Source organism: Cygnus olor, chromosome 5 (assembly GCF_009769625.2).
Source record: "Cygnus olor isolate bCygOlo1 chromosome 5, bCygOlo1.pri.v2, whole genome shotgun sequence".
Taxonomy (NCBI): Eukaryota; Metazoa; Chordata; class Aves; order Anseriformes; family Anatidae; genus Cygnus; species Cygnus olor.
Genome location: NC_049173.1, coordinates 34,416,811 through 34,434,165, shown reverse-complemented (window position 1 = coordinate 34,434,165; position 17,355 = coordinate 34,416,811). Strand labels below are relative to the sequence as shown.

The window sequence follows — 17,355 nt, the reverse complement described above, 5'->3', positions numbered from 1 at the left end:
GGCTTCAAGTCAGCATGGAAATGGGAAAATTTTTGTGCCTTTGTCACAAGAAAGTGGACAGGGAATTTCAGTGGGATGAAGTGAGTGCCTCACTGGGAGTTTCAGGTGAGATGAAGTGAGTGCATCACCAAACACTTTGCGTCTGCTTCCTCTTCAGTCTGTGGTGAGATAGAAAGTGTTCCCAGAGCTTGACACCCTTGCCTTGGCTGGGTATGCTTTCCCCAGGGAACTCCTTTTGCCATAGCTTGTGCTTTCTCCCAGGGGCTGACAGCTGGAGGAGGAGGAGGGGGATGAATCTTTAAGGGCAGAATCTCTTGGTTGTTTCTGTCCGTCTCAGTTCTTTAGGATGGAATTTATTCCCTTGCAGTACTGCATCAGATGTGGGCCTTGATCTCACAGTGCACTGGCACTGTCCTAGCCTCTTCTATAACACAAAAATGACAAAAAAGTTAGGAATTTGATCATACAAAAACTTGAGCCATTGCCATGTGGAGAAAAGCAGTCTTCTGCTGTGTGGTGAAACACTCCGCCTATGTCAGTCTGGGCTGAAACCACAAAGTAGTCAGAAAGCTGCCATGCTGGCCTTTACACTGAGGAAGCAAAGGGAATTCCGTTTAGCAATGGGGAAAGCTTTGAGAAACTGCCAAAACCAGGGGCAAACCGTTCACCTGCATTGGGGTCCCCTGATCCAGCCTGGGATTCTCAAACTAGAGTCCTCACGGGAAACCACCTTTCTCTCTCTGTAGTCAAAAAATGGACTGGGGAACAACAGTTTTATGCATGGACTAGGTTCTTGTAATGTACTTTGTCTCCTGGAGCTAACTGAAGTAGTCACTGAAAATTTGATGTTGACAGTAGCATATAATGTCTGATATGTTAGCCAAGAAGCGGAGGACTCAAAGGCATCAGGTGAGGTGCTGGGTCGGTATTGGGATACCAAGACACAATTAACTTACCACAGCTGAAAATGGTTAGAAATCTTTTACTTCAGGATAAATTGTGTTAGCTGTTACAACTCCTTTTGCTGCTTGGTGGGAGACTTTGGTGATACTGGTGAGAACTAGGCTCCTACTTAGAGCATGCTTTATGAGAAGGAAGATTAACAACTTTATATTTTAGTTCAGTATTAAGGGTGTTGCACAAGTCAGCTATAGCAGAAAATAGATAATGTTTTCCATAAGGAAAGGGGAAAAATTTTTTTGAAGACTAAAGGATGTTACAAATCTGCTTTAATGCCAGTATTTCTCCAGGATGTCAATACTTTTCAAACTCTTCCTGAAATATTTGTGAATATGAGTTTTCTCTGAGTCTAGTAAAATCAGTATACGTAATACAACAAATGTCTATACCCAATATTCATCCTGAGAATGAATATATAGAGCTCTCTTAAAAGCTGGATAATGCTTTTAGGTTGAAACATCCCTTTTTCTGGTGATCTAACCTTATTGTCTGAATTTCCTCAAGCTATTTCACTCTCTTTTTTAATGTAGTCATATTTGAATCGTGTGTATATGTATATATATATACACATATGTACTTATGGTGACCAATTTATCTTATTAAATAACAAGTATATGGTCACCAACAGCAGTGATGTTGATCAGGCAGAATTTCACATTTGCTAATATATTTGAGCCTGATTCTTGTTCTTATTTGGCATTGCTTTCATAGAGCTTTCTATGATCTGTTGGTTTCTGATATGAACTTAAATTTTTGCTTTTATTCAGATTGCATTAGTAATTTTGATATGCTTGAATCCTCATATCACTGAGTCACAGGAGCTGCACTTTCCTGTATCCCTGGGGAGTAGAAGATGGCTGTTCCTAGTAAAGATAAGTATCAGGAGTAAAACAGAAGGGTTTTTTGGGGAAGCTGAATCCTCCTTTTCTATTGTGTTGAGAAAGGTTGCCCAGGAAATTTGGGGGAAAGATGTGCTGAAGCAAGAGGGGCTGGTGACATTGTTATGGTATGACGTGAAAGAGCAAATAGGGATGAGACAAAAAAGAGGAGCTGGAAAGGATGGAAAAGATGCTGAAGCATGTTATTGGGAGAATGACTGAGAAAGGGCAAAATAAAACACGATCTAGCTGATTTTTTTTATTTTTTCTTAGTTATGAGTTTAATAATCTTTGAATAATTAACTCTGATTCAATTCATGTGTTTGAGCAGTAATATTATAATTGGTCTAGCTCAGTCATTGGTAGTAGCTTTAAACTGTGCTGATGGTAGTCTAAGATGCCATCAGACTCCTTAGGAAAAAGGAAAAAAACAGGAAAGAGCCTCAAATGACAACTACCTTGAGGCAGATCAATATTGACTGCTCTGCATCTTGCCAGGAGCTCGTGAGCTGACTGACAGGCCCTGGAACTGCTGTGAGTGGGGGTACTGAAGGGTGGCCTGACTCCTTGAGCTGCGCTAAATCTAATATCTGACCCCTGGGGCTATGCCCCAGAAGTGGTGAGTGCATTACCTTTGGGTTCTAGGTTGTAACACTCCTTTCCTTTCTGTTTTTCTCTTTGTAATTCCCCGTTTGCCCCAAATGTGTCTCAGATGCTCATGGAGCAGCTGTTAAGCTTCCTCAGATTGCAGCCTGGGATAGAAAAACAAACTTCATAATCCCCGCCCCCCCCAATATCCCCTGGCCATTACCTACTGCTGCACAGCCTGGTCTCTGCTAACATTAAAGCTGCTCCTGAAATGAGGTGGGGAGGGGATCTTGGAGCTACCACAAATATTGAGGTGCCCTTAAAATGATCTTTAAATGATTAAATAATAATAATAATAATACTATTAAAATGTAACAATTTTAAAAATCCAGAAGTCCTTAAGGTGATAAAAAATTTAAAAATAATCACAGGGCCTAAGGCCATCCCAGACTGAAATATGGAGGGAAGTTGGTACTCAAGACAAAAAACTTAGTGGTACATGCAGCATTGCATTTAGCATTCTCCACTACCCTGGTTATCATAAAACTTCTTGTTATTCCAATGAACCTGTAAGAGGATTTTTCATTTACAAGCTGATAGAGTTTTTGCCTAAGGGTGTTTTGCAGCTTCACCTTGCGACTCTGAATCACGCGTTAACACGGTCGGAGTTCCTCAATGTCAGGTTCTCTAAGCATCAATAGCTTTGGAAATGAGTGATTGAAGAGAATATGTTGATTGCTCAGGCTGGAATTCATCTCACATATCTTTAGCTATTCAGAAGCTAGGTGACCTGGATGCTTTTCCAGTCAAAGGAGAGAGAAGAACATAATGTAAATGGGCTTAGTCACTACCTGGAGAATGCGGTACTTGCTTTTTTTTCCTCTATTCAGTACATAGGGAGCACAGACAACAGGCTTAGACCAGAAGTTTAACTTCTAGGTGACTAGATTTAGGTAAGGTAGAGCCTATCCTCAGTGTGTGCTTTGTGGAAAGGTTATGCTTGTTTCTAAAGGAATCGTACTTCATAGCAGAAGGGGGTTTGAACTTTGAACAAATTTAGGAAATTCAGTACCAGCATCAGCTTTGAGTCGAAGGTGCATTTGGCGCATCTGACTTGAGCTTAAAGAAGAGGTATTTCATATATGGAAGGCCTGAGTCATGAAAGACAAGTTAGTTGTTAGGCAACAACATCCCTTAGTCATGCTCCTAGGGGATTCTGGAGGTTTTTATCCCCTTTGTTTCCTTTTCCCTTAAAAACAAAGGTGCAATCTGACACAAATGAAAACCAGCTTTCAAGCAAAAGCCTCACCCATTAGCTTACACACATTGCAGAAACAAGACCTGGAGGTAATAATCTTTGTGGGGTACAATTACAGAAACTGTTGCTAATGTTCCAGTGGCTCCATCCTGATATGGTGGCTGTTCTGTGTACTTCCATCAGGAATACAGATAGACTGTAGAACAAATTGAAAAACTGTATACTTTTATGTGTATGTTGCCCTTCTCTTAAATTTCTCGGATCATTTTTAGAGGGGGGAAAACAAGGCAGGAAATTTTGGCATTTTGTTCCTATCTAGAGAGGTGATGGGTGTAAGTGTTCACACGAAGCAAAGCGTGAGCCAAGGAGTAGGAGAGGCTTCTAATCACTGCTTTGAAAAGCTTCTACTCAAGGGCTTGTAACTGCACTTGTTTATTTTATTTTGTTTATTGTTGTAGTTTATCTAATTTCAGTTTCAATTAAGCAGTTCCTGTTCCATCGAAAAGTTTCAATATGATAAAGGTGAGAAAATAAGTTCATAGAAAAAAAATTCCCTTGTACCATGTAATCAAAAAAAAAAGTAGTCATTTAATAATATATACACATCAGAAAATGCAGGCATAAAATTAAACCTAAGAAATCGAATTTTGCAACTATGTAATACTGCAGGTAAGATGATCAAACTGTCTTACTTGTTCTCCTTGCAACACCAGCTTTTCATCTGAATTCCTTCGTGCATATAGGAAGTGCCTGCAACAAGACTGCTGGAAGTGACTAGGTTTGTGTCTAGTTTCTGTCAGCCCAGGTTCTTGTACAACACTTATTACTACAGCCAGAGTGGCTGTGATTTCATACTTATGCAGGTGCCTAATAGGAAGCATCATGCTTTGTCATCCTATTAATCTCAAGTTGTTTCATAAGCTCTAATTTTAATCTTTTGAGTGGATTTTCAATAGAAATGTATGTGTACCTAATGATGCTTGCATAATGGATTAGAAAATTTAATCACCGAGCTTCCTCAATGTGTGCTGAATACATGCAGATCCTAACTACAGAAAAGGTTCATAAAATGAAGAGGTTCAGTCCATTAAACTCCAATAATCTGCTAGTAAGGCCCAGTTGGATGGTGATTTGGATATGGTTGCTCAGAAATCTGAATTTCCTTTGCATAAGGAAAAAACAGCTGAAAACAAAAATGGATTGAACAAAAGAAAAATGAAGCATCCAGCTTTCCTAATACATGAAATTTAATTTTCTGAAATATTTCAGGTTTTTTTAAGGTGAAATATTTAAGTCTCATTTAAATTTTCTGAGATGCATTTTATATTAAGTATAAAACGCAGAAATAAGTAAGGCATTTCAAATGGAAGTGTGATACATTATGTTTTAGGGATCACAGAAATGTTGCTTATCAAATTTCTTCCTTTCATTTCTTTTGAAGTGGAAAGCTATTAAAGCATACAAGTATACGAATCATGATGCAACTGTACTTTTTAGTGGAAAAATATTACTTCAGGAAAATTCCTTATGTATGAAAATATTAAGAATTTTCTCTGATTATTGCCATCTTCCTCTACTTCCTCACTGTGCGTCCTCAGGAAGGACTGTGTCCTTCCACACTGCCCTTAAGTGTATGTCTTCTCTTAATAAATTGTTCTTGTTTTTTTTTTTTTTGTCGTCCAGAGCTGTATGCCTCTTCAGGACTGCATCTCAGGTCCAAATCACAGGATCACAGACTAAATCTGTTCCTGGTTATCTCCTCTCCATCCTACCAGAGGGAATGAGGAATCTCTGTCAGGTAAAGAGAGGTAAAAGAGCTGTGTAATGAGGAAGGAGATGTGTGAGGAACAAGGAACACAAACGGTGCTGAATACAAGTGGGTTGAGAGGGCAAGTCACTCCAGAAGATCTGTCTCTAGGTCTCCATCCTCTTCCTAGTAAGTAGCTTAGTAACAGTTATCCACAGCTCACTGTTTCATGATCATTTCTGTAAGTCCTTAAATAAGGTACTATGTGAATTATATTGCCAATCAAAAAGTCCCCTGGAATTTTTTAAACAAAAGTTGTCCTGCTACCTTTGGACTTCTCTCCCTCCATCTCTCTGTGGAGGCATTAATGTACAGCATTTCTCAGGGTCTTTTCATGAAGACTCTAGTTAGAATTGTCTCTTAGGCTGTTATGGTCATCATTTTTAGATTAACACTAAGATTAACACTGTAGATTAACACTTTAGATTAACACTGGTTTCCTCTCACAGATTGAGGTCATCAATCAGCTTTTTGCTGTTAGTACATTTCTGCAAGCCCCCAAGTGAGAATACTTTGGCCTCAGCACACTCAGTTCAGTCACAAGAGCTGCAGATGAATGTTTGCATCTTACAACAAACTTACTCCTAGGACAAATAATGTGGGTGGAAATTTTTCGTGTTTCAGAAATCATGGAGGGGTGGAGCTCTGACTCAAGGTAATAAAACACCTGTTCAGCAACTTCTGACACTCTTCAAGGCTGTAAATATGTTTCAGGAGGCTCTGGCAACTGTGGAACCTAATATTCGGGTGTCATTTGCAGCACCTGCTTTTAATGCAGCAGTGATTTCAATGGCATCAACATCTGCCTTTCCTCAGGTAAGTGGAAAACAGAATAAACCTGGCAGGAGTCTCTGAGAATTTGATTCAGATTTGTCCCCAGAATACAGGCAGCTCAAGTCCTTCCTTATCAGTAGGACATAATCTCCAAGAAAGCAAGATTGTGCTTCCTTGGTTATTTACAGCTGTGAGGATCTGGAGTTAAAACCTTTCGATGTAGCGCAGAAATAGCTGCCACTCTCCTGACATGTTCCTTCTGTCTGCCACCTTGCTGATGTGAATGATGAGGCAGGTATATTGTCCATTCCACATTGTAATTCAATGTTAAGGAGTTTAAATATGTGGAAATATAGACTTTCACTATCTTTTTGATCCTTTGTCCTTCTCCTCTCAACAGCATCCCAGCAGCAAATCAAACCCATTGAAAAATGAAGAAAGAAAATGGATGATGCAGGCTATGGCACAGAGTGACGTTTGTGCTAAGGTACTAACTTCAACAAACTAGTAATGGGACAAAACTTTTTTTTTTGAGAAGGGCAGGATCTTTTTTTTTTGATATTTGGTTCTTATCAGATTCACATGCTTATTTAGAAATAGGAACATTTCGTGGAAGAAAACTTTCTTTAGGTGAAACATCTGCATTCTGTTGCTTTTACATTCCATTCCTTTATCTATTTATACAAAGTGTATTTTTACATAGTTTTATTCCTTAGAGAAATTCCTTAGGGAAAATGTACTCAATTTGTTGTTAAAATGGGACTGAGTTTGGCCTTCTTTTAATACTTTATTGACTTTAATGGAGTTTTAGCTCTGCATGAATGGAGAATGTTGCCAGTGTCAGCAAGTCAGAATTTAACTGTTAGTAATCCTTCGGATTTTCATCATTAATGCCAGTTTCCAGAGGGGGGAATAAAAAAAAAAAAAAAAAACAGAATATAGAAATAGTGTCTAACTCCCACTGGGGTGTGAAATTTGATGTAAATGGCAAAGTAGCATAAGCAATACTGACATTGCATTCAGATGTCCAGAATTGGCTCTGTGTGTATGCTAAAGATCATAAAGGGAATGCACTAAAGCAGGAAGAGCAGCTATTCAGGAGAGCAATGACCCAACCTTAGCTGCATTTCTGTAATGATTTACTATATTTATACTGATGTGTTTTTGTTTTGAAATACCCATAGCTAAAGGCATCCAGCCCTCCTTTACCGCTGATGTAGTTATATGTATATTAGGTTGTTAGACTTCAGCACACTTTTGAACATATGTAAAGCAACAGAAAAAAAAATTGTAGTCACAGGCCCCTGCATATGGGGGTTATGTGACCCTTTGTACTGCTTGAATTTATTGTTCTTGCAATACTTTTTCCTTATCGAGTCAACCTCCAGAAGTTCTTTTGCTCCCTACAAGTGTTTAACAATAAAGATGTTCTCAGTCACTCTTTATGGACTGCTGGCTCTTGAACATGTCTTCTATCCCCTGTAACAAAGCTTGGCAGCAAACTGGCATTAAAAACACAGGCTTGTGTGAGCTGGCCAGTTTCTGCCTCTACTGGCATTGGGTTTCCTGGGCAGCTTTTGGCTTTTCTCTTGGTTTTTGTAATCTGAAGTTTTACCATCTATGAGAAGAGGATGAACATTAATGGAGAGGTATTATAAAGGACAACATGTTTTTTTAATGTTAATTCTCAACATTTGCCTGAGTATTTGCTTCAGTTTGAGAGGACTTTTTATCACACAGTTATATGTTGAATAGATACTGGACTGGTTTAGGAAAACATGCCCAGGGGCTGCTGCACAAAATCCAGCTCTGTTCACTATTTACAGCACGAAGTTAAAAATCCCCCACTGCTAAAATATCTGGAAAATGTATCAACTTTGTGACACACACCCCACCCACCACCCCCTTCAGATTTTAAAAAGAATGAGTGTCAAGAGCATGTCTGTTAGCTGTTTCTGGGAGTCCTCAGTTGACAGTTTGCCTTCTAGCACCTTAGTCATGAATACAGGAAAGATGAAACATGCTAAAAGAAGATCATAAATAGCTGTGAGTAAGCCAGTCAATAATAACAGTAAATCTAGCAAATTTATCACTATTATCTGTTAGTGCATTGTCTTTCTCAGATCTCTACAGAATAATTTGCTGTTTCTGAAAATGCAAAAATTGATCAACAAATTATCAGGTTAAAAAGACTAGATGTCGGCTCATCTGTAAATGCACAGAAAGCAAACAGTAATGCAGGCAAGAAATCAGTAAGCATAATCTCAACTCAAGAGTACTAGTATTAACACTGGGCAGGGAGAATCACCAAGGTATTCTGCTGGGCACAAAATCATAAACCAGAGAACTAGGAGAACTTTGATCACTTTGATTTATGTAGGTGATACTCATAAAAAAAAGCGGTGCATGTCTCTTAATGGTTTGCTACAAAATGAGAAAAAATGCACTGCATTATTACCAGGACCCCATTATCCTTCCCCTTTTAAAAACAAAGTTTTCCAGAGGTATCAATGAGTTTTTAAGGAAGGCTGCTGAGTCTACCTATCACCCTGTCTTTGCAGGCATGAGTTCAAAGGTTCAGTGTACAGAGATTTCTTTTATTAGCGGGAACTGCAAGAGGATTTGTCCGTCTGTGCATTATGGGTACTCAGATTTTGGTAATATTCTCTTCAGCCTTCATATCAGGAATTGCCCCTGGCTTAATATAGGAAGTTGTGCTGAAAGTGGCTATTTATGATAATAAATCACTCATGAATAGTTGATTACATTACCAACTCCCTGAATTAATTTTTTTATTGTAACACAAATGATAATCAGCAGCAGCAACCAAAGATACTTGATTGCTTCTCTGAGGTTCACATTACTAGCTGTTTCTTCTTGTTAATTCCTTGAATCTTTTTTTTCTTTCCCAGTCTCCTACTTGCGCTGTATATGCATGACTGTATGCTGGGTATGCGCTGACTGACAAAGCTTGTATCTTGCTGTTTCACAGGACTGAGATTTCTCAGCTGATACAGTGAGATTTTCTGACACTGGCTACCTACCTCCTGTTGCGCAGTGTTTCCATACACAGCTCATTGGCTTTTCTCTTATGCAGCACCCATTCAGAGCTCTCTTTCTGGAAGACAGAAAAAATTCATATTTTTCTTCCTTCTCTTGGACTGAGCAATCCTCTTATGACACCAAATATCCCCATCCACATTCTTGTTGTGATTCCATATGAAAAGAGGTGTTTGAAGCCTTGTGCAATCTTTGATGCTATCTAATCTTTGCAGCATTTTACTCTTCATGGAAATGCTTAATACATCTTCATAGATATATGTTCTGTTTTGTTTTCTTCCTAATATAATTCTCCCATATGCTAGCTCTTCTATCAGTCTGTCTTCATTACGTGCACAATATCAAGTCCCTATGGAGGATTCTTCACATAACCTCTCTTCTAGTCCACTGCAGTGATGTGTGCATGACACTCAGGAATGAGCATATGACTTTTTGATGTAGACATGTTTTCATACAATCCATATTTGTTTCTATCACTCTATTCTTACATAGTCATGGTAATTTATATGCATCTCTGACAGCCTATAAAAACATGGGTTTCAAAATGCTAATTGAAGGTCTGATGCCACAAGTTTATGCTAAAGGAAGCTAAGAGTACCAATGCTAAATGTTTTAGTGTTTCCTTTCACTCATTTCTTTGTCTTGAAATATGTCTGCTGAAGCTTTTATATATTTCTCTAACTGGAAAACTATTTTTGAGAAAGGTATTTAAACAAATGGACAAACCCCATGACTCAATAGGTTTCTTTAAAAACAAGAGGTGAGAAGAATGTTGTCTTCAGACAGATGTTCCTAGTTGATGGAAAAGGAGCAGTTTGGTTGAATAGTGTGGAGCTGTTTCAGCCCAATTTCTGATAATGCTGAGATCTTTACTCCCTGTTTTAAAACAAACAGCACTATAAAATATGAGCACCCTATTTAGGACAAGTTATCGATTTCCTATTTAGTTTTGGTATAAACCCAACCAGAAGCTAACTAAGTGCATGTGTATCTTCTACTCCTAGTAGCCTGATAAAGAGAATGTGTTTTTTCAGCACCTCATGGCCCGCTTGGTGTTTTGGGTGTGCTGATTCTGTACATCACAGCAAAAATTATCAGGATTTTAACAAGTCAACTTACTGAACCTTCAACTTAATTACCTTCTGAAGTCAAGATTGCTGGTTATAAGCTTGAGCTCATGGACAAAACTTTATGGTTATTTTAGGCACTGGTTAATTTTTAATGTCATCAAATTACCCAGCACTTTTTTTTTCAAAAAATCATTTTTGCCATTTCAGGGGATAACTTCATAGCTTGACTATTTCTGTAGTTTTTTGCAAATCCCTTTTATGACCTTCATGTCTTTTATCTTTCTAGATATGGAAACACTGTTAGATTAAACAAAATTTTTTCATGATGAATTCCTCATGGTCCAATGCTTTACACACTTCAGCTGATATACTGTCTTGTCTCACTGATTTCTTATACTTTGACCTTTTAAGCAGTCTTTGACTTCTATCACAGTAGCAGCAGTAAATGTGCTTTCTCTCATTTCACTTGAGAGTTTCTCCCTGTTGTTTTAATTAATGTTTATCAGTTAATAGATGACACCTAATTATTTCATCATCTTCCACCACCACTCCTCCATTTTCTCTTCAGATAATCTTTTCAAACTTCTGGTCATTAGCTTTCACAACAGCTTCTTTCTTTTGTTCCCTGTTGTTTTTTGAAGTGACTTTATTAAGAATTACTGATCTGTTTGTTTTCAGAAATTATCTAAATTACTCCTTGTGAATATCAGCAACTACCCTCAAGCCTCCATGAAGTGGCCACCTTTTGCTTGACTTTGATACATACTGAGCCTACAGTATTATTTGGAGGAATATCTTTCTGAAATTTTACAATTCTCCTTGTAGTTAGTTTGATCTATTTATAACCTCCACCAGCCCTTGCTATTAGAACTGTAAGCTAATACCTCCTTATTCCCAAATCTACCTCACTGTAATGCCAAAAATTGTATTTCTATTGATGCTTTACTTGGTCAAATAAATCACTGTTATCTTGTAATTTTGACTGTCTCAAAGTCACTTTTTAATGTATGCTTTATTCTATTTATATCTCTCTCTTACTGGAGGTACTCAATCCAGAATCTGCTGATAATAACTTTGTATATAGTTAAATTCTCCTTATGGAGGGTAGCAGTCAGGCCTGGGGATTTGACAGACTTTGAAACTGTATTTTTCTTTCTTGTGCAGAGCATTTTCCTCTGGTGCTCACTACAGTCTTACTGCGTTTACCCCAACTCCCTAATGAGAGTTCCTATTATAATTACACATCAGCTTGGAAACCTATTCAATAGTGGCTGAATTTTTAGAACTTTCTCCTTTTTCTCCCTATTTCTGTTCCTAAATTATGATACAGGTAGCCATCCCCTGTGCCAACGAATCCTTTTCATTCAGTTTCTTGTGTACAAGCATGGTACAACTCTTTCATTTTTATAAACTTCAGAGCTTTTGCTAAATTTTCCACAACGGTTCCCATTGTCAGGGACTCCAGATAGCCATCTGTGCTACAGCTATAGTAAGTTTTGCCCATTTTCTGTATGTTTCTGCTGATGCTGATATCCTAGTTGCTTTAGCTGCTGCTGATGGTCATGTTCTCTGAAGATGTAAATCCCTAACGCACATGTGAGTGGCACAACCTCTATAGACCCAGTTGGTTAGGCCTAATATTTTCAGCAGGAAATTGGAGTTAACCTTCTCTGAGCTGGCCTGTAGTCACAACCATGTGTTTTGTTCTATTTTGAATCATAGAACCATTAAGATCATTTAGTCCAGCTGTCCATCCATTAATGGGATAACTGTCCATCCATTAAATGGGATAATTGCATCTGGTAAGGAAAACTTGTATTCTCACAAAGCAAGCTGGGAATGTTTCTCAGAATTTGTGGGTTGTCTTGGTGGCCTGATACTTTAATACTCTCTCTAAGGAGCTAATGCATCTTTAAACAGCCTTACAGCCTTGCATCATGAAACTGATCCTCCCTTTTAAAAATAAAGAGAATCTAAAAAAGGTGTCTCTTCCCCACCCACACACACCTCATCCTCCTCCCTCCATCCAAGAACTGCATTTAAAAGCAGAAACTTTTGTATCAGATTTGATTCTTAGTAGAGCACAACACAGGCTCAATAGTTCACCAAAATTAGGGCATCTTTGATTCGTGGATTCACTGAATTTTGTGTTGTTGTATCAGATGCAAGCAAACACTTGTATGATTTAGTGTATCTGGCTGACTGAACTTTCTCAGGTTATTTACTCTTCATGTTCTTACTCACCCTTACCTTCTACAGTTTCTGTATGGATATTTAGGTGACTGCAGACTGGGAATCGGTGAAGAAAGTATGTTTTGTTGCCTGCTGTATTAGTGCTGTAATACCAATTAGAAGAGAGGACTTGAGCGGAACCTGGGTTTCTTCACAGTTCGGGATATGTGTTTTTATTGTAATGAGAACCAGGCTTTAAACCACATCTTTATCTTTTTCAGCAGGAAGAAATGTCACCCTACTCTCTGCTCACTGTAAGAATAATAAAGATGAGAAATGCTCATCAGGCAGACTTCTGTAAGTACCAGATTCTTTGTACTGATATTATACAGGTCTAAAATTACTGGATCCCTGCTGGTGCTAGCCACTACACAAATGCAAACCACAGAGGTCATACTATCTAAGAATTCACAATCAAAGTCAAATTCTGCCACAGATTATCTATTTCCACTTTCAGAGTTGTTCTTTTCTGTTGATGTGTTGTCTTTTTTGTTTGTCTTTTTAAATTTAGCAACAGGTCAATAATGGTTGGGTATTGATTAAAACTTGAAGACTAGCATGTCAGCAAAGCACAGAATTATGCATTGCTTTTCTGACATGTTGGCTATTTCAAAGAGATGAAAACATTTTAATGCTAGTTTTAATACCTAGGTGTTTACATCATATGTCTATAACAAATATGTAGAATACAGGTCTGAAATCCTTGTACATCTTTCACTCTCAACTCTTTGGTGGGATTTCTTAGAGCACATCTCAGAAGTCCAGTGAAGCTGTGTTGTGTATATGTCCTAAGCATCATGACATCAGCCATGATGTTATGAATATTTCTAACTTTGACCCTACACTGAGATGTATAACAGAAATCTGTTGGGGACTGAAGTCCAATGCACATTATAACTTACGTGCGAAGTGCTCTGAAAATGTGTGGTATTTGTCCAGCCCTTACTGGGTGCTCTTTTTCCACAGGGGCTTTTCTCTCTGCAGAATTTTCTCCTGCAATTCCTATGCCTGCCTTGTGAACTTGGCAGGTCACTAATAACAACAGCCTTGCATATCCCCTTACCATACTGTTCTTCTTCCTCTTGCTGTGCATTCTTTGCTTTTTGGAGATGGGTCTGAAGAGTTCACTAACATCACAGCCTCTCCACTGCCCAGCATCTTGTATAACATGTTACCTCACTCTATCTTCCTACATTTTAACTTTTTTACTACAGTCTGAAGATCCATCAGAGTAAAAAGTAACTTATAATTACCATTTGCACAGAGCAGGGTCAATTCTTTAGCTATGATGCTATAAAATGTGATAGCTTCAGTGCAGTTACCAAAGCCATCACGGGAAATGGCTGTACACTGCATGTCAAGGACTTTCAGATTGTCTTGATACATTCCTTGAAGTTAGAAACTCTGAGAATATCTGTGATAGTCACAACTTTTCCGAGGAAATAAGATGAAGCGTCCATGCTGCCAGTAAACCAGGCAGCTCTGCTCCAGGCTACTTTGGCCTGGAAACCCTAGCAGCTTTTGTTTCAGAAGACTCCTGGATCCTGTCCTCTAGTGATGAGTCTGGTCCAAAGATAAAATCCATCTCTAAAGATCCTCCTCCTCATGAGGCAGCAGGTCATCAGACAGACTTCAAGGAAGGCTAAGTACATGGCAGGATGACTTTTGTTCTCTCCAAGTGCTACTTGACTTCCCCTGGATAATTCAAGGATATCAGCATGTTCTCACCAAATATTACCACTCGTTTTTAACCTCATCTTTGAAGGAACAATGTTCTACAAAGATTTGTCACCATCTTTTTGTATTTCATTTGCTTTGGAGTTTCAAGAACGTGGATGTCACTGTTGTCAATCTTCTATCCAAATGGAAAGAAGTGTTTGATTTGTATGGTCTGTAATTCTGGGTTGCAGAGAATAGAAGAAATATCATAGGATAGCAAAGAAAGTAGAATTAATGTCTATACTTTTTCAAAGTTATAAAAACACTGCACATGTTTGCAAGACCTTACCTTCATTCCTTTGTAAAAGAAAATAAATTATCACTTCAATCACCTTTGATCTAGAATGGCAATGGAATGACAAGATAAGAACCATGATTCACCAGATTATGCAAAGGGAGCGTATGAAGTAAGATGATGCTGTGTTCTCAGAAAATAGTTTTACTATGGTGACCTTGTCCTCCATGCTGAGGACGGTAGGATTTCAGAGAAAATCTTGCATGATGAGATGAAGACACTTAAGAAATTCCTGTTATCACCTAAAATATACATCACTGAAGTAGGGATCAAGATGAGTGTCAAGATGAGTGAGCTCGGTTTTTAGCTTTGTCAATAGACTTCCTGAATAAGCGTAGGCAAGTCACCTGAACACTCTGTGCCTATGCTTCCGCTTCCCTGTCTATAAAATATGGATAACAAAATGTGCTCTTACAGACATTTTGTCCATCTTGTGAGTCTTAGAAACAGTGAGGAATATCTCTGGATCCTTTTGTAAATTACCTTTTTTTTTTAAAAAAAAAAAAAAAAAAGGTTTAGAGACCAGTAGGTGACAAAAAGGAACTTCCTAAATTTTCCATCAGTAATTCCTCAGCTACTGCAAGGCTTTGGGTGTGTTTCTTATGTAAAATGGAGCACTGTAAGCCAGCATGCAGTTGAACAAGGAAGGCAAAACAATATTAAATAGCTCCCTGTTGATAGAGCAGCAACCTGCCTGTGCTCGCAAAGAAGTTGGAGTCTCCCAGGGGAAACTGTATGTGACCATGTAATTTAAATTCTTTGGTATAATGCAGACAGCCTGTAATTTTTGAGAGCTTGATTTGGAAGTCATATTCATGTCCTTTTGATTTAATATTTTGTTTTTATCATTTAAAAGTATTTGAAGCATCAGAAAACTAAGCTACATAAGCTATTGTGTACTGATGAGAATTAGAAAATGAGGCTGTTTACTTAGCCTCATCTCAATGACATGATCTTTTCCCCTGGAAAACTGAATATAAGCAGCTGGTACAGAAACTCTCATGCTGTGAGATATCAGTGGAAGGCTGAAAATTTTTATCATGATTTATTTCAGATTTCCCTAGATTGTCATCTTCCAAGTGCCAAATCCAGGAACAAACTGCCTTTCCACCAAAGTGCAGCAGCTTCTATGATGCTTTTTCTGACAGCATGCTGGCTTCCAGTCTTTCTAATTACACACAGTTATCAGCTTGCTCACGTTTCTGTTCACCTCTGCTTAGCTAAAACATGCTATTTTCTTGATTTTTTTTTTCTCTGTTCACCACAAGTGTAGTCATGCCAGGCTCTTAAGTCATTAGAGTTTTTATATTTTTTTCTGTGACTTGCCAAATCCTTGCTTCAGGGAACACCGCTTTCTATGTACTTCCACTGACGTTCTTTGCTATTGCAAGCACCCAACTACATTGTAGGTGTTTATCAAACATGCATCTCGAAATCTGTGGTATGTGTGTTACATACGCCTGGGAGGGAGTCTTAGCTTATCCTGAGATCTGTTGCTACGCCTTTGTCTGTGGACAGCACATGCTGGTGGATTTGGGCAATGATTTCACCTGTTTACGCACAAAGACAAATCTAAAGGAAAAAGAAAGTAGCCCGCTCCTCCTCAATGGATCGATTATCTCTTTTCATATACCTGCTGTTGCTCCACCACTTTTGTGGGCTCCTCTATACTTAGTTAATGCTCAGCTGTGACGTTAGCTTCTTAATTCATGTAACTGGTTTCTGGCTTATCTTATGCAGATGTTCTTAACAGACTTGAGGTAATTAGTTTTCACTGTATGCCTAGCTGACCTTTATGTCAATTCATAATAATGGGTTAAATTGAAACACAAATTTCTGACACTCCTTGATCTCACTGAGAGATGTTAAGTTATGATCACTTCTACTTATCCTGCTGCCCTGTCAACATCAGGCTCTAATACTCCTATGCAGTTATGCTAGGGTGGTGGTGGGCAGTTCAGGAAGCAATACAGAGGAAGCTTGTGGGACCTTACAGTCTGTCTGGTACCTGCTTTGCAGTGGGATTCCCCTCCTCAGCCCAAGGATTGTAGACAGTCTTGGGCAAACAAATGGCTTTTTTTTTTTTTATTGGGATGTTCACTTGTTCTTCCTCAGCTGAAAGTAGGCAGCAAGGAAACTAAGCCCACCTGACAGGGGGAAGCAGTGAAGAAAGCCACCAAAAACATTTCACTTCAGGGAGGGAAAGGCAGATGTTTTACATGAGTGCCAGAGGCTTTTACAAAAGCTCTTATTTCCCGACTCTATCAATGGCATCACTTCTCCTAGAGAATTCCCCACAGTTAGGAGGAATATCTGGCCAGGATGAGGGGGTGGACAGAACAGTGCATTAGCTGCTTTCCTCATTGCTAACATCTCATCCAATGACTGTGTTTGCCAGAAGGATAAGGAGCCAGGCAGTTGGAGAGGAGTGTTGTGGCTCATGTTTTCTAACACCCTCGAGCTGCTTTCTGAAACAGATGAGTTACTGGGTGTCCATGCAGAGCTGCCCCTATGCTCCCAGCCTGGTCTGCCTTCACTACTGTTAACATTTACTTGTTTTACGGTGTATGTTAAAGCACACCGCTGGAGCTGACCCTCCTCATCCACTCCTGTAGACAAAGACACGGTGAGGGCTCATCTGGCACACCTGAAGCCCCAACACTAAAAGAGGGGAAGAGGCCTAAGGTGCTTTGAGTGGAAGTAGATCTCTCCCA

The 17,355-nt window shown here is 38.8% G+C and overlaps 1 protein-coding gene across 2 annotated transcripts in view; it reads left to right on the top strand.

Moving 5' to 3' along the window:
• Positions 1–5,387: 5,387 nt before the first annotated feature.
• LOC121070612 (cytosolic phospholipase A2 epsilon-like) overlaps positions 5,388–17,355 on the top strand; it is a 38,138-nt gene continuing 26,170 nt past the window's right edge. Inside the window, exons 1-4 of one of the 2 annotated variants that reach the window (XM_040557995.1) lie at positions 5,388–5,492; positions 6,206–6,307; positions 6,666–6,752; positions 12,849–12,924. In XM_040557995.1, coding sequence (XP_040413929.1) covers positions 6,281–6,307; positions 6,666–6,752; positions 12,849–12,924 — 190 coding nt within the window. In that variant the 5' untranslated portion in view covers positions 5,388–5,492; positions 6,206–6,280. Of the gene's footprint in view, positions 5,493–6,121; positions 6,147–6,205; positions 6,308–6,665; positions 6,753–12,848; positions 12,925–17,355 lie in introns of those variants that run through there. The other variant, XM_040557996.1, reaches the window with a different exon arrangement.